The following is a 27,828-nucleotide window of genomic DNA, read 5'->3' on the forward strand; positions in this document are numbered from 1 at the left end:
TCTCTCCTCACTATGTGAGCAATAACTAAAAGGCAGCTGTCTGTAAGACAGGAAAAGAGTCCTTATCCCAAAGTGAACACTGCTGGACCTTGATCTTGGACTTTGCACCCTTCAGAACTCTGAGAAAATAAAGGTCTGTAGTTTAAGCCACTCAGTCTATGAAATTTTGTTACAGCAGACCAAGCTGGCTCAGGTACTGGGGTCAAGAGCCTCTACTTCATGTTCTTACAACATCCTGAACTTCCTGTATCATAACATGCATCATTTTATTGTTAGCATTGTTAGTTCTACTTCCTAGCTACATGCCCTGGAGCAAATTACTTAAAATTTCCCTCTGCCTCTGTTTTCTTTTCCAGACAATGGGGGTAATAATGGAATCTTTCTCCTAGGACCTTCCTGCATCTGTGTAATGATTATCTTATCATAATAATTAGGCAATTGAATACATGACTTCACCTAGAACAGTATCTGGCAACATAGAAAATACTTAATAGAGATGACAAGATGATGTTCTTGTTGTTTTTGCTGTTGTCTATTTGACCAACTTATAAACTTCATAAGGGCCCAGAGACCTCTATTATCTTGCTCACAATTGTTACCCTATGAACAAACTAGCATGGCACATAAATAAATCTTTGCTAAATAAACAACTAGGTGATGAGAAAGGAGAAAATGATTCAGTGAGACGGCAAACATTTTCAGGGAGTACATACTGTACCTCTAAATAGAAACAAAAGCTATTTTCTTAGATATTGTAACCAGTAATTTATAAGTTGCAATTTAATTGATTCAACACATAGCCAAGAAGATGAGGAAAGAATGGTAGAGTATAATATTCTTTGAACAGTTTTCCTGTGCATAGTAAAATACCCATGGAAGAATTGTCGGGGGTGTGCTCCATTCTAAAGCTCATTAAAGCTGCTTGAACAACCATTGCACAGGTTTTGCTTTTTCATTTAATTTTAATAAAATATTTTACTGGAGGAAACTTTGGGGTGTAATAGCAATGAAGTGTGCCTACTGCTTTAGGTGACATTTCATTTCATTTGTGGACACCTGTGGAGATGAATAGACTAATCTCAATGCCTGGGAATTTGGCTTGCCGGTTGTCCGAAAATGAAATGTCATGTACAGAAACTTATTTTTTATTGTTTAATTTCCAACTGTCTGCTAAGCAAATCAGAATGACAAAGACAACAGCTATTTCAAGATAAGGCACCACATGCATTATAGAAAATGCATCTCATTTGGAACTTTAGTCCTGTTCTTGATGAAAGACCAATGAAAATGTGAAATTTAAAATATTCCCCATTGCTTCCTGAGCACGGGTGATAATGAGCCTTTAATTTTGTTTTGACTGAAATCGTAAAGCAAAGCCATGGATATATTGTACAGTTGCATCTCACACTCCACGTAAACAATCCACATCTCTAGGCAAACCTTTTATAGCCTAAATAAGTCTGGGAGACAATGAGAGCAGTAAGTAAGTTAGATTTAAACATGAGATGGTGATCTGTAGCTGGAGGAAGCCAGAGCAGACAGAGAGCCTGTTCATTCTATTACCAGAACCACAACTGACTGTTTTTCAACCTTTTCGTATATCTCAAAACATCAGAGCATAATTCCCACCTTGGACTAAATCATCTGAAGAGATTTGGCAATGTTGCCCTGTTCCTCTGAAGGATAAAGAAGCTTCCCAATTCTATGAGTTGTCTTCCCAAAATGAGAAGGGAAAAAATTCTTTTCTGGTCTATTCTCAGTAGCCTCCAAGGCTATTTACAAGATAAAGCTTCTCAGAGATTTAGATCACAGCTATTTTTATTAGATAATATCCATGTGTCATCTGTGTCAGAACCCACCACACTTGCTCCCATGGACAAGAAAGAAAGAACTAATATGTATGAAATCACTTTGTATGTTTGTTTGGGCAGGTCAAGTAAGGTTAGAGAGAGAACCAATAAATTTTATTTACATTATCTTGTGCAAATCCATAGCACCCATCACTAGAGTCTCCATGCATCGAACCTCTGACCGGCAAAAGCAAAAGTTAAGGTAATTAGGTAAATTTCTGATAATGTTGCTTAATTTCTTCATGTAAAACCCTTCCGTCATTGTACATGTATTCATTCAGTGGCATTATCCTGTAGCTCTGACTATGCCACATTGGAGATTGTTTCACAAGATGTATTGCCTTGTTTTGTCTTTTCTTTTTCTTTCTTTTTTTTTTTTTTTTTTTTTTTGAGATGGAGTCTTGCTCTGTCACCCAGGCTGGAGTGCAGTAGGGCAATCTCAGCTCACTGCAAGCTCTGCCTTCCTGGGTTCACAGCATTCTCCTGCCTCTGCCTCCTGAGTAGCTAGGACTACAGGCACCCACCACCATGCCCAGCTAATTTTTTGTATTTTTAGTAGAGACAGTGTTTCACCGTGTTAGCCAGGATGGTCTCGATCTCCTGACCTCATGATCCACCCACCTCAGCCTCCCAAAGTGCTGGGATTACAGGCGTGAGCCCCTGTGCCCTGCCTGCCTTGTCTTTTCTAACAACATTTTCCTCTTCCCCTGGGTGCTACCATCTACTAGTGTGGCTTTAAATATTATCTCTATGCAGATGACACTTCAGCTTATATCTCTCTGACTTCTGCTTGAGTTCCAGACTTAAATATCCTTACTTGATTTATTCATTAGGATAAAGAATAAAAATCTTAAACATAAATATTTTCAAAACAGAACTCTTGATTTCCATCTTACACCTATTTCTCTTACAAGCATCCACTCACTTGCTCAAGCCCCAGATCTACGATTCATCCTTGATCATTTATTTCCCCATCAACAATCCCTGTTAGCCTGGCCTCTGAAATAAACAAGTAAAAACACAAATTAAAAGTATAATTAACATAGTGATATGTGTCATGTAGACTGTGACATGTTGTGAGGGTGTTATGAGAGGGAGTGACAGGGTGATCAGGAAAACCCTTTTTGGGAAGGTGATAGGATTTGGCTGTGTCCCCACCTGAAGCTCATCTTGAGTTCCCAGGTGTAGTGGGGGGGACCCGGTGAGAGGTAATTGAATCAAGGGGGCAGGTCTTTCCCTTGCTGTTCTCATGGTAGTGAATAAGTCTCATGAGATCTGATGACTTTATAAGGTGGAGTTTCCCTGTACATGTTCCCTCTTTGCCTGCTGTCATCCATGTAAGACGTGACTTGCTCCTTCTTGCCTTTCACCATTATTGTGAGGCCTCCCCAGCCATGTGGAAGTGTGAGTTCATTAAACCTTTTTCCTGTATAAATTACCCAGTCTTTATCAGCAGCATGAAAACGGAGTAATACAGAAGGTGACAATTCTGTGTTCTGGATGTCAGAATGCACATGTCCATGCAAAGATCGAGGGACCATTTCAGGCAGAAGGAACAGCTAGAACAATGACTCTAAAGCAAGAAAGAAGGCAGTTTGAATGATGCAGGGAAAAGCTTAAGCCCTGGTTAGATGGGGAGATAGGGTCAACTTGTATAAGACATACAAAGCCAAAAGGAGTTTGGAGTTTAAGTGCAATAGCAAGTCATTGAAATGATTTAACCTGCAGAGTGATACGATTTATTTCATTCTTCAAAGATCATTCAAGATCCTTGGGCAACATGAACAAAATTAATTTACATCCTTCTGCCAACATCACCACTACACTCAGATACTATTGATCCTATTGAAAACACATAGGAATGCTGGGTTAAGGTATGGAGCAATAATATAGAATAAAATTCTACACTCAGAAGAAGGAAGGAAGAAGAAAATAAAAGGAAAGAGAGGAAAGGAGGAAATCTTTGAGAAATCAGAATTAAAAAAAACTCAAAACAAGACTGGTAATTCTCACAACTGATGAGAGAAGAATCTCAGAGGGTATGAGTAGGATATCAGCTCTGAATGGGATTTACACCATACGTAAGCAATGCAAGCAAAGGAGACGTGGGTCTGGGGCACTGAGAGGCAAGAAGCTGGAAATCAGAAGCTGGAAAACCGTCTAGAGAGAGGTTCCTCAAAGGACTGCTCTGTCTGGATAAAGACAACTGTAAACACTCTACCCACCAGCTGAGGGAAGGGAAAAGGAATCACAGGGAATCTGAATGGAAAACAAAATCTCCTGTGAAATTGAAAGCCCACAGCCAGATACGGTATCAGAAGTTACAAAGTCTAACCCGTTTAACAAACTCAAACCAAGAGAATATTCTAAAAACTGCTCCTGCAGTAGAGAAACCCTAAAATTTACTTGCAAAAGCAAATGCAAAATTGAGCCATGAGGGAGGGCATGATTTACATAGGAAAACAACCCCAGTTTAGCAGGAGCTAACAGCAAAAACTACAAACAGCACAAGAAATGAAACCACTTGGCGGAGAATCAGCAGACACAACAATCGGGAGGTGCAACACTGAATTCCAAAGTAGCTGATCAAACAATCTGAAAGAGATTATCAAATAAGTATGGAAACTAAAATGAAAGAGCTGGGCTATGAATAAAGGAGAGGCAAGTCACAAATAAAAACAAAACATGTGACTGTAGGTAATTAACATTAAAACTATCATTAAAATGTAAAAATTCAATGAGTAGGTTAAGTAGCAGATGAAAACCAGCTCTAGAGAAAACCATTATGGAAAACAGTATGGCGATTCCTCAAGGATCTAGAACTAGATGTACCATATGACCCAGCCATCCCATTACTGGGGATATACCCAGAGGATTATAAATCATGCTGCTCTAAAGACACATGCACACGTATGTTCATTGCGGCACTATTCACAATAGCAAAGACTTGGAATCAACCCAAATGTCCATCAGTGACAGACTGGATTAAGAAAATGTGGCACATATACACCATGGAATACTATGCAGCCATAAAAAAGGATGAGTTTGTGTCCTTTGTAGGGACATGGATGCAGCTGGAAACCATCATTCTTAGCAAACTATCACAAGAACAGAAAACCAAACACCGCATGTTCTCACTCATAGGTGGGAACTGAACAATGAGATCACTTGGACTCGGGAAGGGGGACATCACACACTGGGGCCTATTATGGCGAGGGGGGAGGGGGGAGGGATTGCATTGGGAGTTATACCTGATGTAAATGACGAGTGGTTGGGTGCTGACGAGTTGATGGGTGCAGCACAGCAACATGGCACAAGTATACATATGTAACAAGCCTGCACGTTATGCACATGTACCCTAGAACTTAAAGTATAATAATAATAATAAATAAAATAAAATAAAATTAATTCAGTCAAAAAAAAAAAAAAGAAAATCAGTAAACTACAAGACGTATTTGAGGAAGTAACACAAAATGCAATGCAATCCAATACAAACAAATATGAAATAGGCAAGGGGGATTAAGGAAGGGGAAAAATAGAAGAAAACATTCAACATGTATTCAACACAATAGGAAGAAGTAGAGAATAGTGAAAATAAACAGTACAGTACACCGCTGAGCACAGTAGCTCATGCCTATAATCCCAGCACTTTGGCAGGCCGAGGTAGGTGGATCACGAGGTCAGGAGATCGAGACTATCCTGGCTAACACAGTGAAACCCTGTCTATACTAAAAATACAAAAAATTAGCCAGGCGTGGTGGCAGGCACCTGTAGTCCCAGCTACTCAGGAGGCTGAGGCAGAAGAATGGCGTGAACCTGGGAGGCGGAGCTTGCAGTGAGCCGAGATCACCACTGCACTCCAGACTGGGAGAGAGAACAAGACTCTGTCTCCAAAAAAAAAAAAAAAACACTACAGTATTTAGGTCTGCCTAATCACAGTATTCTGCAATCCTGGACATAAGGTTTGGTCCAAGGGTGAACACATATCCAAACAAGTCCAAATAAAATCCTCCCACCACCCCCCAGGAGAGATATGTGATGTTGGGAGCCTTAAGATCTTTTCACTTGGCCAGGCTCAGTGGCTCATACCTGTAATCCCAGTGCTTTGGGAGGCCGAGGTGGGAGGATCACTTGGGGCTAAAAGTTCAAGACCAACCTGGGCAACATAGTGAGATTCTGTCTCTATTCTTAAAAAAGAAAATTAATAAATAAAATTTTAATAAGGATCTTTTCAGTGGGTTGCTGAACTTCGTGGTAAGATACAAAGTCAGGGAAAGGGTCTTGTGCTTTGGGTGGTGGGGTTAGAGAAAGGAGCACTGCATCATGGAATGAAAAACTTTTCTAGCTCCTTAGCGTTTCCCCCTACACACACTCATTTTCTTCATTCCTTATGCAAGCCATGTCCCGGGAGAAAGGAAAATATTTTTTCTTAGCACCCACTCAACCAGACACTTTCCTAGGCAGTGGGAATGATAACCTGAATAAGACCTGATCCATGGCGAACCTGAGTGCCAGGGGCTGGACGGGGCTGGACGGGGCTGGACGGGGCTGGACGGGGCTGGACCCCACGTCTCCTGATGTCAAATCCAGGGCTTCTCCTGCTCTCTTCTTCCCTCCTAATTTTACAGCACTGTGTACCAGACCAGGTGCGACAGTGATTGAGAGCTAAGTAAAGGCATTTTAACCTTCGAGAGACCCTGGTTGGAGTTCAACATGAAATGAAATGCACCAGCGTCCCTCTGGTAGCCAGAGTCTCTGGCCGTGCTATTGTAGCAGAAGCTTCTCATTTGGAACAGCTCGGACTCCCTGGGCTCTTTGAAAGGATTGGTGGGGATGAGTTTCTATGTTTTACAATTGCGGAAAAAAAATCCTCTGCTCACAGCCTAAGGGAGAGTGGAGTGGAGTTCGGGTTGAGGGCCAAATAATCATGCACAGGACACGCAGCCAGAGTGCCTGGGATGCCAGAGGGGGGGCCTGTTGAGTGATTAGGACAGGGCAGCAGACACAGTGATTAAATGGAGAGAAGGGGTTGCTGAAAATGAAAGAAAATGCTGCAACATGCAAAAGCACGGCCATGCTACACCACAGACAGAAAGGATTAAATAATCAACGTAAATCCTTTTGCATCTGGGTGAAACCCAAGTGAAACCAAGTAAATTAGCTCAAAAGGTTTCTGGACCAGCAACTTACCTTCAAGGCTGTTCAATATAAGTTGTTCTTTCTCCCTTAACTTCACTGTAGACAGGGTAACTTTTTCCTGATTCACTTAGGACAGTCCCGGCTTACACTTTCCGTCTCAGTATCTTAGCTCTTTCAGCATTTGTCCGAGATTTGTAAAGGAAAGTATGATGGTTAATAGTCGCAGTACAGTTAGCCAGGATGGGCTCAGCAGACTTCTGGGGCGGATGCTGTGATGTCATTCCAGAGTCTGCTCAAGACTGAAGGACTAGTCCACCAGCTGCAGCTACGGCTTCTGGCAGAGAGCCCCAGCTGTCAGCCCTCATCGGAATTGCCTCAAATGAAGAGTGTCATCTCACCCACCACCATGCCCTCTTCCCAGGGCGCCCACACCCAAGAACTGGTTTGTAGGGAGGTATAAAAGTCTGGCCCCTAGTGTGTCTAGAGCTGGCCATGTGGTTGGTCTCTGTTGAGGCTGAATCATAGGCTGTGATGGTTAATATCGAGTGTCAGCTTGATTGAATTGAAGGATGCAAAGTATTGTTCCCAGGTGTGTCTGGGAGGGTGTTGTCAAAGGAGATCAACATGTGAGTCAGCGGACTGCGAGAGGCAGACCCACCCTCAATCCGGGTGGGCACCATCTAATCAGCTGCTAGAATAAAGCAGGCCAAAAAAGGTGGAAAGAGCAGACTTGCTGAGTCTTCTGGCCTTCATCTTTCTCTCATGAGAAAGACGCTTCCTGCCCTTGAATATCAGACTCCAAGCTCTTCAGCTTTTGGACTCTTGGACTTAGACCAGCGGTTTGCCAGGGACTCTCGAGCCTTCGGCCACAGACTGAAGGTTACATTGTCGACTTCCATACTTTTGAGGTTTGGGGACTTGAACTGGCTTCTTTGCTCCTCAGCTTGCAGACAGCCTATTGTGGGACTTCACCTTTTGATCTTGTGAGTTCATTCTCCCTAATAAACTCCCCTTCATATATACATCTATCCTATTCATTCTGTCCCTCTAGCAAACCCTGACTAATGCATAAGCCAACTTCTCTTCCTGCCCCATCCTTCTTCCCTTCCCCTTCCAGAGGTGGTATTCCCAAGACCACTCCCTAACAAACCTCCTGTCCACCACTCTCCATCTCCAAGTCTGCTTCCTGAGTAGGCCACAGCCTGTGATAATTGCCACTTGGTGCCTTCACTTTTTTTTTTTTTTTTTTTTTTTTGAGACAGGCTGTCCATCTGTTGCCCAGGCTGAAGTGCATTGGTGTGGTCACAGCTCACTGCAGCCTTGGCCTCCTGGGTTAAGTGATCCTCCTCCCTCAACCTCCTGAGTAGATGGCACCATAGGTGTGCACCACTACACCTGGCTAATTTTTTAAATTTTTGTAGAGACAGGATCTTGCTATGTTGCCCAGGCTGGTCTCAAGCTCTTGGTCTCAAGCGATCCTCCTGCCTCCCTCTCCCTAAATACTAGAAATACAGGCATGAGTCATTGTTCCTGGTGGTGCTTTCACTTTCTGCTGTGAACTTGTCTAGTGGTATATGAAACAAGAGCAGTCAACTGAGTTCCCACTCTTGTTAAACCAGAGGATGCCCAGGGATAACCGACCTCACTTTTCCCAACCTTATCTAGACATACTATGTGGTAGACAACAATGTGATGTCCAGCTACCTCTTCAGAGGAGGACTTGAGGAGGAGGCTGAGGCCGGAGGATCACCTGAGCCTGGGAGGCCAAGGTTGCAGTGAGCTATCATCGTGTCACTGCACGGCACATACCCCACTGTGGGCGGTACAGAGACAGCCTCTGGCCAAGACTTTGTCATGCCTATATCACCCCTGGACATCTTTCGCTGCCCAACCCTGCTTCTTCTCTTCCCCAGGTATTGGTGCCAAAGAAACCTCTTGGGTCCCAAACTTCTCAGCATCTGCCTCCAGAAAATCCAACCTGCAACACAACTTAACTAACACTTTCTTTTCCAGGACAGCTTATGGGGTGCTCCCTTCGCAGAGAAAGTGTGCTAGCAGCTACAGGCAGCACACTCTTTTTATCTGGGATAATGGGGAGAGAAGATTTGGTGCTGTGGCCCCTGCTCGTCCCTTGATGTACCAGTCAACTGTAGTGACTTCAATTTGAGATGCCTGAAGACAGCAGGCTGCCATTCAGTGCTATCAGTGGAAAACACAGGATATTTTAGTCTAGGTATGTATACAATATTTATGGGAAACAGAGGTCGAGCATTCCTCCCACATAGCATATGAAAAAGAGTCTAAATGCTCTTGCAACAGCAGTTTTAACATTAATGGTATGCTGTATAAATCGACAACTATTAAATAATGTTATTTGGTAACACGTTTTAACTTTGCAAAAAACGTTTTGGCATTAATGGGCTCAAAAAGTGAAAGGAAATGTGTAACGGACAATCAAATACTTTGTTCATGAGAATGTTAATGACAAACCTATAAATTCCAAAATGTTTGTCAACACTTACCCTGGGGGCCATATGACATCACTGACCACATGAAAAATAGAAGACAGGAATCTGCTGAAGTATTAGTATCTACTCTCAAATACCGTGCATGAACGCGAGGACTTGACACGTGCAGACAAGCAAAGTATCCTGTGAAGCATGGCTTTTCATTTGGATCAAATGACTGCCTCTCTAAATCTGCACTCTGTGTCTCTTGTACACATACAAAAAGTGAAGTTGATGGGGTTCAGGGCATACTACTCCAAACTATGGCTCCTTGGCATACTGAATATTTTAAACTGAAGAAATCTGAGGAAAACAGCAGGAGCAGGAAGGTGTCTCTGACTTTCCCCCAGCCTTCTTCCCTGAAGTGGTTCATAAAACCTAGGAAATATTTTCTGACCTTCCCCTGAAAGAGGTCATAGACTTTCATGTAAGACGTGCCCTCCCTATGCCAGGAAGAAAGGAACATCCTTATCTCTGAAAACAAAAGGTCACAGACGGGAAACTGAACAAACCGGCCTTGCTAAGTTTCCCCAGTTTATAATGATTATGTCATACTCTTCACCCTATTTATCTACGAGTCTCCTCTCTTCATCAAAACCAGCATAAAAATACACAGGTTTAAAAAATACACAAGTTTAACTGTTTCTTCAGGTATTTATTTGCTTACGAAAGCTCCTATTTCATGTAAAATGTATGTTAAATAAACATGTAAGCTTTCCTCTGGTTCATCTGTCTTTTGTTATAGGGGCCTCGGCCATGAACGTAAGCTGTAGAGAGGAAAAGCAGGTCTCCTCCCCTGCAAAGCGATAGATGGTAAGGTGCCGGATCCAACGACAGAAAAGAAGTTTCAAACAATTAAATGATGCCACTTTTATAGAAATGGAGTCAGATGCTTCAAATTGGAAAACAGTTACTTTCAACAATGATTCCTTTTTTTTCATCCAATTCATGGTATCAAAGTAAAACATTTGGAATTTTATTTTGCTGATGGTAAAAACATCTGACATTACTAGAGTGAGATGTCATTGTAAATCCAGTTAAATGAATCAGTGCTATCATAAATTGTTTTTAAAATTTCAAACTAAAGTTATCTTTGCATTGTAATTAAGTACAAATTTTGGTATAGCACAGTGTCATTGTAAAAGCATGTTTTTTCTAAAGAGTTATGGAGCAGAAATGTACTTGGAATTAGATGTTGTGCAACATGATTGGTACTTGTACTCAAACAAGTAGTGATAATCTACCAATCAAAATGGTAGTAGTCACTAAGAATTTATCAATAATATATATACGCATACACTTAAAATATCTATAGTTTTTGCAAAAATATGATTTTAAATATAAGGCAGTATCATGTGTTTTTCTCTCTTTGCTGTCTGCCATAAGGAGAATTTCAGAAATATTTGAGCCTTTGCAGAAATAATTTGTAAATCAATCTAAGTATCTTTTTGTTGAATTCTTTTTAAAACTTAGCTCTCTAAATCTGGGCTGAATTTGTCCAAATCAGTTAGAAATCTTTTATCAACATTTTCAATGAATGGAATTTCGAAAAACTTCAGCTTTCCACATGTTTAGACAATTGGGATTATTAGTAGCAAATCTTAAAAACAAGAAGACACCAAAGGGTATCCCCACCAAATGTGAAGAAACTAAACAAATAAAGTACGTTAAAGAGAGTGTATTCTCAATCTTGATGTGGTCTACAGAGAAGGTTCCTTTCAAATGTATTAGTCATTAAATGCAAATTTGAAGAAAATATTGGACAATTTTATTTAAAATTTTAACATAGCAAGACCATATAAGGAAAAGAAAACATTCTTTAGAAAAATAGAATGACATGGTATTCGAGACAAATGTGTTTTTAAAAAATGACTAAAGGGGTAATTATTCTGATTACATTATTTTAAAAGTTCTACTTTTTAATATATGTAAAGAAGTTTCAAAAGTTTTCTTTGGTGTACACAGATATATGTTATTCTACTTTCTAGAAAAAAATGTTTTTGAAATAGTGTTTAAATATAATCATTTGGCAGATCCATCAATACAATAAAAATGTATTTATCAATTAGTAAATAAATATTTCAAAAAAGATACCAGGATTTTTAGCACTTCCTTTCACTCTTAAAAGTGTCCTGATTTGAAAGATGAATTCTATGGTATCAACTTAAAAATCACAAATTGAGAAAGGAGACTTTATTTGTTATAAAGAGTCACAGCCTGCAGTGTGGCCATTCTGACAGGCTGAGAACTGTAGCTTCTGTGAGAGGCCTCTGTCAGTTAGCAGGTAGTCTGAGGGAGGGAAGGATAAGACATACATGTTGTTGAACACGTTGGCCAAATATATGTATATATTCAACAGGTTATAGGAGCAGATATACAGTCTTTCATCCAGATATTCATGAAGGGGGAACAAGGCATGCATACTGAATAAACATGCATGTTACATGCATCTCATGTTTCCTCTGGGTGGAGACTTAACATTGAAATATATTACAATAAGCCCTATGTGTCAAAAGGTGACGCAGGGAAAGGAAGGCACTCAAATGCACAGCATCTGTAACCCGGCCAGAACTAGTCCATCTGTAGGTGGTCTCTTATCAGAAGAAAGATACTGAAACCAGTCTTTCATTCAATCAAAGCTGTAGTTCTGGCTTGTGGAGCAGGGGGCCTCAGTCAGCTCTGCTGGTGGATGAGCTGCAATTTTTTAATATTGCTTATCTCAAAGCCAGTGCCTGTTTAGCTGCTAGAGAAAAAGAAAAACCTTGTGGCAATTGGAATATAGTTTCTTCTTTAACTGTAGGAGTCCATGACTTAACCATGGCCTTCGGTCCTGTTTATAATGTGGTATCTCATTGTGAACAAAGAGTCTGTTCTGACAGTCTCGTGATCTCTATTTTAACATTAAATGCTGGTAAGATGTTATGTCTAAACCACAAAAGGGAGGGAAGATAAAGAGGTGAGTCTGACCTCTTGTCCTGTGATGGCCAGAAACTCAGTTTTTAAAAGGTTTCTCTGGGGTCCTCTTGGCCAAGAGGCAGCCTGTTCAATCGACGGGGGGGGGGGGGCTTAGGATTTTAGTTTCAGTTCTTAATAATCATACTAGTTATACAGTCATCAGACTCACCACACCCCAAAGAAAATGAATGTTCTGTGGTTCCCCTTTCTAGGGTCTCATAGGATCAAAGTTTCCCCAGGTTGAAAGGGCTCTCAAAAAAAGGTATGTTAATTCTCTTGAAGTTTCCAAATGTGTCAGTGTACCTGGGGATTTCCTCGAGGGCCTGTTATGCAAATTCCTGGTCCCTGGTAACAAGATTTGTGATGTAAGTCAAGGATGGGGCCCAGGAGTCTGTATTTTTTCCAAGACCTCACCCTCTCCCCAAGGGATTTCTTGAGAGACGTACCTGGTCAATTCTGAAATCAACTTCTATAAGCTTTTCTTGGCATAGAGTAGAAATCTATATCCCTAAAGTATCACCCTCTAGTTCTAACAGTCACATAGAAAAAAATGGATTTCTCTTCCCCATGATAGACCTTTAAGTATGGGAGATGACTGTCATCACTTCCAGAGTTTTGTTTAATTCAGCCCAGCTACTTCAGTCATTTCAACTCTTCTTCAATACACAACACATACACACACATAAACTCATACAAGGTTACTGAGGATAAAACGTATGCCAGCAAATACAGATTAGGGTGATATGACTCAGGAACAATGTGTGTGAAAAAGTTTAAAGATTTTAGCAGATAGTAAACTCAGTATGCATCAACAGTATGAATCATTACAAGAAGAGTAGGAGAAGGAGCAGGAGAGGAGGAAAAAGAAGACAGAAAAAGGAAGAACAATAAAAAAATCTCTGCCTCTGGTTGTTGATGGTATCAAATGAGATGTTGATTATGCAGACTTCCCCTAATGTACTCTGCTGTCATGTACATTTCTTTGATCAAATATCTTCCACTTTCCGGAATACCAGCTCCACTCCTCCCCCAAAGCAACGAGCTATTTTCAAAATCATTTATCTTTCAAGATTCAGCTCAAGCATCAAGTCCTCAACTGCCCCGGGATAACTTACCTCTCTCTCCTTTGAACTCCCAGTGTTCCTTACACAGCTCATCATACTCAATTGTTTACACATGGCTTACTGCACCTACGCCTTCTAATATGCTGCCTGCATGATTTCCTTAGATATTATTCTTATTGTTTTGTGTCTATCTGTCCTAGAATATGAGCTTCATAAGGGCAGCTTCTGTCTTTTTTAATGCTGTATCTCTGGTGCCTGGAGGAGTGCCTGGCACATAGTGAGCACTCCTGGGGAAGATAACTAAAAACGAAATGTCCCCTTAACCCAGAAAGGCTTTCTACAAAGGTAAAAGGAAAACAGTTTTATTATTAAATAAGCATTAAACCAGAAAGTGATGCACATTACAGGCAATCTGCTAAAGAAATGGCAAAGACCAGAAAGAATTCTCACTCTTGTATAGCTAAGTGGATACAACCCACTACCATTAGTTAGGCTTTGCAATTTGGAGTCAGACAACAACTGAAGTTAGACCCCTCTCCTCTTAGGAAACCAGAAGCTAAAGCCTCAGCTTCCTTGATGATTACATTTAGAAGGGATGACACCCAGGTCCTTGAGGAAACACTCCAGATTGTGAGGTAGCCCAGAGGTTTATTTAGCCACTAAAAGGATTCACTTACATAGAAAAGGGCAGGGAAACCATTCTGAAACAGAAAAAAGGAGTGGAGAAATTTCTTCACTCATTTTTGACAGGAAGATTTAAGCTTCTCATCTTATATTTTTATTTGCTCTTTCTGCACTTAATCACTACATGTTGAAAAAGTAAAAACTAAAATCAGATGGTTTTCCCTGTAATTAACTATAAACACCTAAGGGCAAGAGCTGTCTTATTTTCCTACACAACACCAATATAGTGTGCACTCAACAAATGTCTGTGGAAAGAAGGAAAGAAAAGGAAAGAAAGAAAAGAGAAAAGGAAGGAAGGAAGGAAGAAAGGAAGAAAGGAAGGAAGGAAGGAGAAAGATGATTTTGACAACTGTAAAATGATCTCCACATTAAGAACTAAACATTAAGGGAAGATAATCAAATACCAGACAGATAAGCTGGGCCTATCATAAGAATCATTGACTCTTTGTAAACCATCTCTACATGTACATTTAGTTATGCATTGGGTAATGGTTGAAGTAGATATCTAGGGTCCTTTCCAAAACTGGATTCTACAATTCCCGGGTCATGGGCTTGGCTTATCTCCAGTTGGCCTGCTTTTGTAATTGCCTAGTGGGTTCTTCTTGTCTACTGCCCAGATAGAGCTGATTTATGAAGGCAGGGGAACTGCAATAGAGAAAGAATTTTACACATGTAGAGCCAGCTAAACAGGACACAGGAATTTATTATTACTCAAATCAGTCTCCTTGGAAATTCAAAGGCTAGGGTTTTTCAAGGATAAAGAGATGGGGGCACAGTTAGGCAATGGGTGCTTGCTGCTGATTGGTTGGGGGTACAATCATAAAAGTGTGGGAAATGGTCCTCATGCACTGAGTCGCTTCTGGGTGGGGCCACAGGAGCAATTAGTGGGTCCAGGTGGAACCAACAGTGTCAGACATGCATAACACTTGAAAAGACATCTCAAAAGCCAATCTTAGGTTCTACAATAGTGATGTTGTCTGCAGGAGTAATTGGGAAGTTGCATACCCTGTGACCTCTGGAATAATGCTGGCAATCGTTTATGTCTACACCTTAGCAGAATTCAGGCTCCTATCCTCCTCCTAGCCTGGTAGTCTCTCATTAGCTTTACAAAGGTGGTTAAGTTTGCAAGGAAGGTATTATCATTTAACCTATAAACTAAATGTCTCCCAAAGCTAGGTAGACCCAAGCCCAGGAATAATTAAGGGCAGTTTGAAGGCTAAAGGCAAGATGGGGGTTGGTTAAATCAGATCTCTTTCACTGCCATAATTTTCTCACTGTTAACAATTTTTGCAAGGAAGGTTTCACTTCTCTCTCCTTCTCCACCTCCGAAGCTCCCCCCTCTTAAGTAGAGAGAATTCATTCGCACGTTTTTCAGAGCTCTGCACTGTAATTCATTCAGAGCCAGAACTTTCGGCTCATTTACAGCGGATGCATGCTCTCGCATAATCTCTACACCCATCTTGGGCTTCAATTTTCTCTTAACAATGTTCATTCTACCCTATTCAGTCCAAAGATCACTCTCCTTGACAGAGAAGACAGGACTAAATGGGAGGAAAGGAGTTCTGTTTTCTTCACATCATCCATCAACATCACACCACTGGCCTCAGGCAGCGAGCCTCTTCCTCCCTTATTCTTGCTCTAAATTTAAGAGCTCTCCGTTATCTTTACTTTTTCTTTTCTCTAAGCCTCAGCTCACTCTGGTCTTTGGTCCTTCTGATCTATTACTGGTCCTTGCCTTTCTTTCACATAATCTTTGGCAGCGTGCCTCTTTCCACTTTTTGGCACGTCTTTTTAAAACTCCGAGTTTCTCAGTGGGAGTGTGCAGCCACCTTGGCTCTGAATGTCTTTTCCTTTTGTCTGCAGCATGAACAACATGTGTGATTGCAAAGATAGAATTATAATTTTGAAAGCTTACCAATTCTTTTGAGTTTCCTCTTGAGAAATAGAATTAAAACAATCTTTTCTTGAATTCATTAAAACCTGCCTTCTCCAATTGTTGAGTACCTATCTTAGCATTCCAAGCCTTCTCCCTGCTTGGCTAGCACAAACCTTAAAAAGACACACGCACTTCCTCAAAAGATTCCTTTGTACCATAGAAGTGAAGTGCAGGAGGCAAAAAGACCCAATGGTTTTTTCTGACAATGGTCTCTGTAAAACATCTCAAGAAACCAATTAAAGAGGATGGTAGTAAACTTGAAATAAAAGGGAAAATTGCTAAAGATATTGTGGTGGTAGAATTGATCATCCCTGCCAATCAATTATGCAGGGATAATTACGAGAAGAGAGGACGACTGTCGAGGCCTGCACGTATACATGGCCAGGTGATCTAGAAAATGGTGATAAGGTAGGAAGAAAGAAGGACCAACATTTTTAGTAATGAAGACAGGAGTTGAGAAAGTATCTTTTCATTTAAAAATAATATAGCATTTCCCTGCTACTCTCCTACCTTGCATTCACATTTACCTTTTAAGAGCACTTATCCCATCAGTTTGTCTACCACCTATCCTATGAAGTAATGTGGAGATAAGAGGTTTGTCCAAGGTTTCAACATTAGTGAGTGGCAGAGCTACATTCTCATATCTTCCAGAAACCCAGTGGTTCCCCTTTTCCAAAATGCTATGGCTCATGGCATTGCTAACCATCTGCAGGGATTAAAGGACAGGCATTGCCAACTCCCTTTTTGCCTGTAAAGGGGCAAAGCCAGCCCTTTGGTTTGCATCAGCAGCTGCTGTTGGCGGGGCTTGGGGTTATTCATAACTGATTAGCTTAATATGATATCCTTATCCCAGGAATCTTTTTATCCTCGATTACCACACCTGGGGTTGGCCAATTAACTGGGACAAATTCCAAAACATTGAGAGAAGTTCTGTTCCAGGGTGTTTCTCCTCTCCTATATCTTGTCTCCCACTTCCGAGCAGCAACCACACTAGTCTTCTCTCTCTCTCTCCCTCTCTCTCTCTCTCTTTCTGTCTCTCTCTGTGTGTGTGTGTGTGTGTGTGTGTTCTGAGGTGAGCAGGCCTATAAGAACCTACTCCCAAAGGCCAAGAAAGGTGAGGAGCTGAAGAAGCTGACAAATCCAGATTCTCAGAATGAAATACTTAATAGGGATTTATGAAGAGAAGCCATATCTCAAGTGGCTGCGAATGGTGGATCCCTACACTACACTGTTACCCCACAGACCCAGGGCTTACAAATCACAGGGAATTTGCCTAAGGGGAAGATGTATGTGTTCACGATAACATCAAGGTTATTTTGACTTAAGGGCAGCAATTATTGGTAATTACACACTCTTAACAGTAGATAAAATAGAAATTTTAGAGGCATTTTCAGAACTGGGATTAATCAGAAGTCAACATATCAGATTAGTATACAAGATGGAGTTACTCTAGCCTCTATATTCTCCCTCCTCAATGTCCCCTAAACACATGCTCACCACCATCACCGCACCACTGTGGCTTGCTTTAAATGTCCCTGCACCCAATCCTTCACCAACCACCACCATACTTATTTCTTTCCATCTGTAAAAAATTTCCTCTTTTATCAAATCCATTCATTTACCAAATACTTATTGAATCACTGCTACGTGCTAGGCACCGTTCACGAAACTGGGCATACAGCATTGAACAAAACAATGTCCCTGAGCTCATGGAATTTTATTCTATAGTCTTTGAAACTCTTTATTGACCACACCAAATCTCCCTTCCTCGGAAATACTACACGTTTTGTCTTTATGGCTACATCACCATCAATGTATTTACACAGGCTAGAAATACGAAACTCATCTTCGATTCGTCAGTCTCCATCTATATCTAGTCATTCACAAAGTCCCCCGTTTTTTAATATCCTGAGAATTCCACATGCTCATTCTTTTGTCCTCATCCATACTCTCACGGCTGTAGCTCAGGACTCTCATCATGGGTCACCTTGAACTGATGTAATCACCTCCAGCCTTCTAGCAGATTGCCCTGCTTCTGGGCTTTCCTCCCTCAAACCTATCTTTCTTGGGTCCACTCATGATTTATTTAAAATAAAAAGCTAAATCTAATCAGGTCCATGCCCCGCTTATAACGTTTTAAAAGTTCAAGCTACTTGATATGGTACCAAAAGCTGTTTGTGTTATGTTTCTTGTCTCATTGCTTTGCATAGTTTCTATCTCATTTTTCCCACACACACTCTCTCTCTCTCTCTGTGTGTGTGTGTGACTAACTCATACTAGAGTTCTTTAGTGGCTGGTTTGTACAATGTTGTAGTCTCCATGCCTAGCACAGTGCCTGGCCTATATTAGTTCCTTACTAGAGTTTGAATTGAACTGGCTTTTTGCTATTGTTTTGAATTTCTTTGTGTCTTTGATCCTAAGCTTTCATATATCTGTGTCTTTCTTCTTCAACTGCAGAGTGTGTTCCTTGTGGGGATAATTAGGGTTATTTACAAATGTTCTTGTTCTCTTCCTCCTTTGTACATTGCAGAAAATTGTAGGATTTTCTTTCCCACACTTTTAAAATTAGGAATAGCCACATGATTTGTTCTGGCCAATGACATGTGAACCGAAGTAGCATGTGTCATTTCCTGGAGAAAGCATTTCATTGCCTTGCACAGAATACTGCCACTATCTCTTCCTCTTGGTGTATGGAAAGCATAAGAACAAACAGAGCCTTTCTCAGTCCTTGACTGACTAAGGTGAGCAGAGGCTTCTGCTGACCTGTGCATGAAGTGCAGCATGGGCAAGAAACAAGTGTTGCTAATCCAAGGAGAAGTGGGGGCTGCTTTTTGTAGTCACCATAACCTAGCCTATTCCGACCGCTCCATTGCCTGAGGACAGGACCTGTACCACTTAACTTTGTGTCTTCATTGTGCCACATTTAAAACAAACTCTAGACATATATTTAAATGTTGATTTCTGATTTTTTTAAATTTACAATGTCCAATTTCAAATATCCCTCTCCCATCAGTTTCTGCTCTCTCTATACTAAAGCACAATTTCTACTCATTTTAGCTCAACTATGCTTTCTAAAACATAGAAATTTCTAATCAGTTCATAATCTGGTGGTGGTCACTGGTGTAACATTTTGTAGAGAACGAAATGTCACCCCCCGATGACTGACGATGATTCCTTCAGCTCAGCTGTGGTCAGTGTCCTCCAGGGACGGTGAGAAGGACTGCTCGGAGCACATGCCCTGCAGCTGAGCAGCAAAGCAAAGGGGTTGTAATAAATCAGCTTCCTAGGGGAGGTGCATTGCAGTGCAGCTCTCCCTGTAGCCTCTGTCCCAGCAGATGGCACAATAACATGGCAATAAATGTCAGGAAAATGCTTCTCCCATATGCCTTTATAGGCCTTAAAAAAAAAAAAAAAAAACTTCACTTTTGAGCATGTAATTCTGTAAGCAGAAAAAAATAATAATCCTCTGTGATCCTTTTTAAACTCTATTGTTAAACAAGGGAACATTTTTAAAGAGAGGGAGGAATTCCAAATCAGAGCCCCTTCCTTAAAGGAATGCCTAATATGTATTTATTCTCTCTGCAATCCTCATGGTAACTGGAGAGGCATATTCTTTCTCCATATATAAATTTTATTATACCTCACTCCAATATTATTTCATGCACATCAGCACGGCGCTAGTTTCTAGATGTGCTAGTCCACTGAGTTATTAAAAAAGAAGAGCCCACAACTTTCTATTTTCTTCAACCTGCTGATAGTTCTAACACAATTCCTTTTCCTTCCTCTGGCAGCCACACTTCCAAACACGTCCTCTCATAGCTGGACAAACAAGTCCAGCTAATTACAACCTATCTGCTTAATACCCTGAAATTTAAAATTGAGCTTGTAGGCACTGTTTTTATGCTTACATGTTTTTAAAAATTAGAAGTTTTTAGCCAGAGTTATCACAGAAATTTGAATTTTAACTTGAAATTTTCGGCTTTATAAATGTCAAGGATTTTACTTCAAAATATGTCTACATTTACTATAACTACAACGTAATTTTTCTAAAGATACTTTCTGAAAGACAACCAAATCTCAAAATTAAATATGTGGCCTTCTTGATTTTTAAAAAATCAATCTAAAGAAAAAAATGCAACGTTTCCTTTGAACATAAAGTATCTAGGGACCACAAGAAATGTCTCTAGTGTGAAAACATACAAAACATGTACAAAAAATGTGAGTTCTCAGGCCTATCCTGTGAATGGAATAAGATCTCCTGACCTGTATTATCTACAACTGTTAGCAGCAGTGAATCCGTACTGGTCTGCCCCAACCTCAATTCTTGCCTCCTCAGAAGAAATTCAACCAAGGGGCATAAGGCAGAGAGACTGAGACAAGTTTTAAAGCAGGAGTGAGAGTTGATTAAAAAGTATTAGAGGCCTGGCGCGGTGGCTCATGCCTGTAATCCCAGCACTTTGGGAGGCCGAGGCGGGTGGATCACCTGAGGTCAGGAGTTCCAGACCAGCCTGACCAACATGCAGAAACCCCGTCTCTACTAAAAATACAAAATTAGCCGGGCATGGTGGCACATGCCTGTAATCCCAGCTACTCGGGAGGCTGAAGCAGGAGAATCAGTTGAACCCGGGAGGCAGAGGTTGGGTGAGCCGAGATCGGGTGAGCCGAGATCGAGCCATTGTACTCTAGCCTGGGTAACAAGAGCGAAACTCCGTCTCAAAAAAAAAAATTAGAGCAAGAATGAAAGGAAGTCACGTACACTTGGAAGAAGGCCAAGTGAGCAACTTGGGAGATCGGGTGCATGGTTTGGCCTTTGACTTGAGGTTTTATATGTTGGCAGTCTTCTGGGGTCAACGATTTCCCTGGGGTGGGCTGTCTGCATGCGCAGTGGCCAGCCAGCACTTGGGAGGCACCGCAAGCCCAACGTGTTTACTGGAGTCATGCATATACTTACTTGAGGCGTTCTTCCCTTACCAGTTGAATGTTCCTGGAAGGTCACGTATCAGTTAAACTTTGCCTTTTTGACTCTTAATGCACATGCTTGAGCTTTCTCGCCCAAATTCTGAGATCTTATCAGAAGCTGCTGACCACCAGTTTCAGGTGTTCCTATCTATTGGGAGACTGCCTTTCCCTGGCATGGGCTGCAACCAATTATTATTTTAGAGAGTCAGCTTAACAACTGGCTGACCGGCCGGGTGCAGTGGCTCATACCTCTAATCCTAGCACTTTGGGATGCTGAGGTGGGCGGATCACCTGAGGTCAGGAGTTTGAGACCAGCCTGGCCAACATGGCAAAACCCTGTCTCTACTGAAAATACAAAAATGAGCCGGGCGTGCTGGTGGGCGGGTGCCTGTAATCCCAGCTACTTGGGAGGCTGAGGCAGGAGAACCTCTTGAACCCGGGCGGCAGAGGCTGCAGTGAGCCGAGGTCGTGCCACTGCACTCCAGTCTGGGCAACAGAGTGAGACTCTGTCTCAAAAGAAAAGAAACAACAAAAAACACTTGGCTGACCATCACCTGATGGTTGCCTGACATTCCTGGTGGGGGGGGGGGGTCTCTCCTGGCCTGCTTCTATCTGCCTATCTACTATAATATAACTAAGCCCAGTAGTAGAGGAAATTGTTTATTTTGTTAAAATAGGCCACTGGGTAGAGGTTGTTGCTTTGCACATTTTAAGATCTATCAACATAATACCAAGAACAAACCATGAAGGAAAAAGTGGTAAATCCAAACACAAAAGTGTTTAAAAGTTTATTAAATATTTTATTACACATCTGCATTGCCTAAGGTTTCTATAACACACACCCTACATTGGAATGATCTGTTTCTTGTTTTTATTTTCTACAAAAAAAAAAAAAAAAGGAGACGTTAAAATTAAGTATAGAAATGGTGGAACTTTGGGATTTCCTGTCCAGAGTTATCTACGAGTCAGGTTTTATTCCAGCTGATTCAACATGGCAGATTAAATGTGAAAAGTAAAGTGGTGGGCTCCCTTAGGCAGCAACTCTTGCTTTTTCCTGGTTACCTCTGCCTACATAGATAATTGATCAAGAAAGATGCTTACACCCCCACACATATTCTAGATAGTTTTGGTCATGAAGTCACAAGTTTCCATATCTGCACAATTTTTAAAAGATAGAACTACACATTTGCACAAAATCTTTGGGAGTGGGGGGTAGGTCAGGCAGTGGAGGAGAAACTGACACCAACTTCCCTGAGAGCTTCCAAAGTAAGAAAGCATCCCTTTTTCCTACATCAACTCCTGGTTGCATGCTGGAAAATGCAGCAAGTGAGGCACACCGAGCATAGACACAAAAATCAGAACACAACCATAAGGTAGCCAGGCCGGCAGGTGTAGGGCCAAAATGGCTGCACGCCACCACAGTAAAATGTCTGCTACAGCCGCACATTTACAATCAGTTCGGTGATGTTTCCAACACGGGCTAGGGGATTGAGTTTCCCCCATATAAGGCAATGACAAGGATTTCAAATGGACCAAACATTTTATATTAGTGTCAACAGCATGAACACAGCTTCATCTGGCAGAGGAGACGCAACCAAGAATATCTGCATTATTTACTCCAGAGACATTGCCTGACGCCATCTGTTCTCTGTCACTTCCCACCCATCAATGTGGCGCTTTCCTAGCGCACCCTTGCCCAGCTCTGTGAACCCCTCAGTGATGTATTTTGGCCCAAGAATTTCAAATCCCCATGTTTTCCTGAATAAAGAGATTTGGAAAGTTCATTTCAACAGAGTGATTGGTAACACAGAAGATCTCTTAATGCCGCAAAGTATTATTAGTTGTCCAGCTGCAAAGATGATTTGTTGTGTTTACCTTTATTCTAGGATTGAATACAATGCTTTCGCTATACAATGTGGTGGCTGGGGGATGGGGACAGAGGGACTGAGCTAGAGTGCACAGCATAGAAAATCAATACTCTTACACTCTAGGGTCTGTGAACTAGTTCAAGGTCACAGAAGTGAATAAGAAAGCGAACTAACTAGCAGTAGGAAATAGGTTGCACAGAGCAAAGAAAAAACAAATTTCTGAAACACCTACAAACCACATATGATGTCTATATTTGTGTCTAGCTGACTTGTGTACAAACATTGGCCTTTCTGGAGATAAACTGCCCCCTCTGAAAATCACGGTAACACTATTAGTAAGTCAAGACCAAAACAAGAGCCAACAGTCATGACAGTACTATATTTCATCTATATGACCGGGAAAGGGGAATTAAAATGAGGCCCTTCAAGAGAGAAAACCCCAATAACTTTTCATTAAAAATAAAAATGACCGATTTGTACAAGAGTAGTTCAAAATTTATTTATAAATTTGTTTAAAAGAATATAAGACATTTTTTCTTTTGTGCATATTTGTACCGCAGATTAAGAAAGTAGGGATTAAAATCTAAAAAGACCCCCAAAGCTTTCCAAAACCTGATCTGAGAATCAGATAAGAATGTGTCACTTAGAAAGACAAGCCTAATGCGAGCAATGGGGATACCATTAGGAGATATACCTAATGTAAGTGACGAGTTAATGGGTGCAGCACACCAACACGGCACATGTACACATATGTAATAAACCTGCACGTTGTGCACATGTACCCTACAACTTAAAGTATAATAAAAAAGAAAAAAAAATTTCATAAAGAAAAAAAAGAATTCATGGGGCAGAAAATGTAAGGGGTTCTGGAAACAGAGACTTTGAAAGTCCAGAAATGAGCTATAAATAAACTGCTGCTAAAAAAAAAAAAAAAAAGACAAGCCTGTAGCACCCATAGCTCTGATTAACCTGAAAGCATCAAGCGACTTCCTCTTTTTCTACCTTACCAACATTAATTATACTTCCAATTAGAAAAATAATGTAGCATTTCCCTGGCAGTAGAGATTACATGAGTTCAGTAATCAGCTCCTCCAAACACGCATAAATGAGGACAGGGAGAAGCCAGTCACTCCTGACTGCACGGTCAAGTGTGTGGGCAGTTGAAATCAAGGTAAAAACAGTGAAGCTGAACAAAATCACTTTAAGAAAAAGCATCTCATGAGGCTTTTCGAGGTCAGTTGATGAAGGCCAGATAGGAGTCAATATTTTCTCATATACCCTGGAAGAAAAAGAAAACGAAAATAACCACAAGCAGCAAAATAAAAGTCAAAGCCTTTGTAGTCAAAAATGAAGTTCCTGCAAAGAACGCTCTTACTGCATCAAGCTAAAACGACCATTTTTAAAAATTAACAACTGAAATGACCATCGAAACTATTTTCTTTCAAGTCACATTGCATTTGATTCCCAAAATAGTCTTGGTCAATAATGTAATGGTTTGTCAAGTGATGTCTTATTGGCTGTGTTCTTAGACTCACAGAGGTCACAAATAATATAGTTCGAAAATGTTGTCACCCACCTCCACAGTTACAGCCAGGACAGGAAGAACACATGTGGAACAGAGCAATTTAAATGGAAATGTCTCAAGTAGGGTTACGCTGTGTTATGCAGGAGAAAGGTGACTTCTAAGAGGACCTTGAGGTAGGGAGATAGACTAATGAGTCTCCACTCACACCATGTACAAGGGTCAAGAGACCTCCATCAAGCCTTCCGCAGTGCTGGGCCACGTTATGTATGGAATACACACTATTGCTGTTTCTTCTAACACTTGGGGAAATTAAAATCTCAGGCTGCCTCATTGGTCATAGGAAATGCTTAACCCTTGAAGACATAGGATTAAGAGTTTCCAGAGCATCCCAAAGAGCCTCACCTTCTGTATCAGAGGAAATATCATTTAAACGGATTTTTTTAAGTGACCCATCTTAGGTGCCTCAAAAAAACTAATAGAGGACCCTAGAAAAATCGAAATGTATTTTTTTACATATAAAAGCAATTATTGAAGAATAAATGTATATGTAAAGAAATATGAGAAATCTGATTTAAAGTAACAATGATTAAAAAATAAAAATCAGTCCACCTAACATACACACTTACTGGGGGCCTACTGCTTAAGTGTCTATATGACATTTCAAGAAGCCGCTGCTTCTTTACATGGCTTGGTTTTATCATAATTTCTGCCTTCCTCCTTTTTTTCTCTGGCTCTGACTTTTTACTGGTTCTGCTATTTCCTTCAAGCCTCTGTAAATTGAGGCATAACTTTCCTCTTTCATTCCTTGGAGAAGCTCAGTCCTCATCTATCAGTCTTTAAATGGTGACATATCCTTAATTTAATAATAATTATAATATATTAATATAAGTTGTTAATCTATACATTAATTGCGTCCACTTGTTATTAGCAAAACATGTCCTAAATAAAAGTTTAATTTATGTCCTCTCTTCTTACTTTTGTATGATATTCTCTTTTTTTTGAGACGGAGTCTCGCTCTGTCGCCCAGGCTGGGGTGCAGTGGCCGAATCTCAGCTCACTGCAAGCTCCGCCTCCCAGGTTTACGCCATTCTCCTGCCTCAGCCTCCCGAGTAGCTGGGACTACAGGCGCCCGCCACCTCGCCCGGCTAGTTTTTTGTATTTTTTAGTGGAGACGGGGTTTCACCGTGTTAGCCAGGATGGTCTCGATCTCCTGACCTCGTGATCCGCCCGTCTCGGCCTCCCAAAGAGCTGGGATTACAGGCTTGAGCCACTGCGCCCGGCTTGTATGATATTCTTTTATGAACAGATGTTTTAAAATTTAATGTAGGTACGGTTACTTTTTTGGTTTTTTTTTCCTTGGTTTATACCTTGGGTCTTACAAAATCCTTTCTCAGCTCTATTTTATAAATAGCCTGTCTTATTTTCTAAAATGTAAAAGTCTTCCCTCCTATTTAGAAGCTTTAATCCACTTAGAAATGTTATGAATTATGTCGGGACCTAATTCCATGTAAGTACTCAATGGTCCCAACAGCATTTGTTGAAAAGTCTGTTTTCCCCCAGTGATGTGCTCTACCCCTTCTGTCATACAAAAAAATTTAAAAATTCAGAAATGTTGGGTGTGCTGGTGCCAACTGCATACCGCACTAAATACACAATTAAGTTCCCATCTATACTTCTTTGTCTTTAGGAGTGAATTGGTTACTCTTGGTTCTTTGCTTTGATTACAATTTATTTGAATCTATAACTTATTTGAGAGCTCATTCCTATCGATTAACAAGGTATAACTCTTCATTTATTTATTCCACAATATCTTTCTACAAAATTTTTAGAATTTTTTTTCTTTTTTTTCTTTTTTTGAGAAGGAGTCTCGCTCTGCCACCCAGGCTGGAGTGCAGTGTAGCCATCTCAGCTCACTGCAAGCTCCGCCTCCTGGGTTCATGCCATTCTCCTGCCTCAGCCTCCCGAGTAGCTGGGACTACAGGCACCCACCACCACGCCCAGCTAATTTTTTTTGAATTTTTAGTAGAGACGAGGTTTCACCATGTTAGCCAGGATCATCTCGATCTCCTGACCTCGTGATCTGCCCGCCTCAGCCTCCCAAAGTGCTGGGATTACAGGTGTGAACCACCATGCCCAGCCAATTTTAGAATTTTTTTAAAAGGGTCATGCATATCTTTGATTGGATCTTTTAATTAGATTTATTTATTCCTAATGTGTAGAAACGTAGTTTTTACATATTGATCTTACATCTACCAACATTGCCAAGCATTTTTTCCTTCTAATAATTTGAATGTAAATTCTTTTGGATTTTATGTAAATAATTGCATCATCTGTGATTTATAAAGGTTTTTTCCCCCTTTTCAATCTTTATATCTCTTATTTAACAGAAATATTTTTAATGTTTTTTTATTATTATACAGTTTTGATCCCTTTATGAGGCAAAGAAATTTCCCTTCTATTCCTAGTTTGCTGGAAGATTTTACCATGAGTATTGTAATTTAGCAAATGCTTTTTCTGTACTCATTGAGATGATCATATGGAGTTTCTTTTATAATTTATGAGGTAAATTATCTCAGTAGGTTTTTTGTTTTGTTTGCAATAAGCCAAGCTTGCAATTCTGGCATAAATCCTATCTCATCAGGGTATGTTATGCTTTTTCATATTTATCCTGTCAAAATCTTGTGATTGTTTTGAATCTATGTTTATAAGTGATACTGAGTCTATTTTTTTTCTATACAGTCTTTGTCTAATTTTAATTCAAAGTCACATTTACCTGCTTAATCATTTTGAATAATACTTCCTTCTTTTTAATCAGAAAAACTTTCTAGACATTTGAAATAATTTGTTCCTTGAAAGTTTAATAGAATTTTGCTCTAATATGTATAGGCCTGGTCTTTGTTTAATGGGAAGACAGTAAGACATTGCTGTTGATAGTGTTTGTATCACTTTGCATGTCCACCAATGAGTGTAAAGTACCCTTTTCCCCACAGCCTTGCTGACAGAGTATATCGTCAATCTTTTAGGGTTCTTTTTGCCAAATAATTGACAAGAAATGGCATTTTGGTCTAATTCTTTTTCAAGTCTGCTTGGTTGTCTTTCATTGTCTCTTATTTTTTGCTCATTATTTCAAATTCAATTTTTATTTCATCAAATGTTTTTTAAATTCAGTATCTAATCATTTTAGCACATGAAATCATCTGGCCCTCAGTCTGTCTGTTGTGTTTGTGATGTTGAATCACAACCACTTGTTTCCTTGCGTGTGCGGTAAGTTCCAGTTATTGTTTTATGCCTGGGATACGTCAGTGAACACAACAATCCAATGGTCCCGCCCTTGTAGAACG

General features: G+C 40.5%; 1 protein-coding gene across 15 annotated transcripts in view; it reads right to left on the minus strand.

The window, feature by feature from the left end:
- Positions 1-27,828, minus strand: part of EPSTI1 (epithelial stromal interaction 1) — a 308,217-nt gene that overhangs the window by 173,275 nt on the left and 107,114 nt on the right. For 3 of the 15 annotated variants that reach the window (XM_031655821.1, XM_031655820.1, XM_031655818.1), the window contains one exon: positions 21,854-24,241. The exons of the other annotated variants lie outside the window; for them this stretch is intronic. In XM_031655821.1, the coding sequence (XP_031511681.1) occupies positions 24,233-24,241 (9 nt within the window). In that variant the 3' untranslated portion in view covers positions 21,854-24,232. Of the gene's footprint in view, positions 1-21,853; positions 24,242-27,828 lie in introns of those variants that run through there. 15 annotated transcript variants of the gene reach the window in all.

This window comes from Papio anubis, chromosome 15, assembly GCF_008728515.1.
Source record: "Papio anubis isolate 15944 chromosome 15, Panubis1.0, whole genome shotgun sequence".
Taxonomy (NCBI): Eukaryota; Metazoa; Chordata; class Mammalia; order Primates; family Cercopithecidae; genus Papio; species Papio anubis.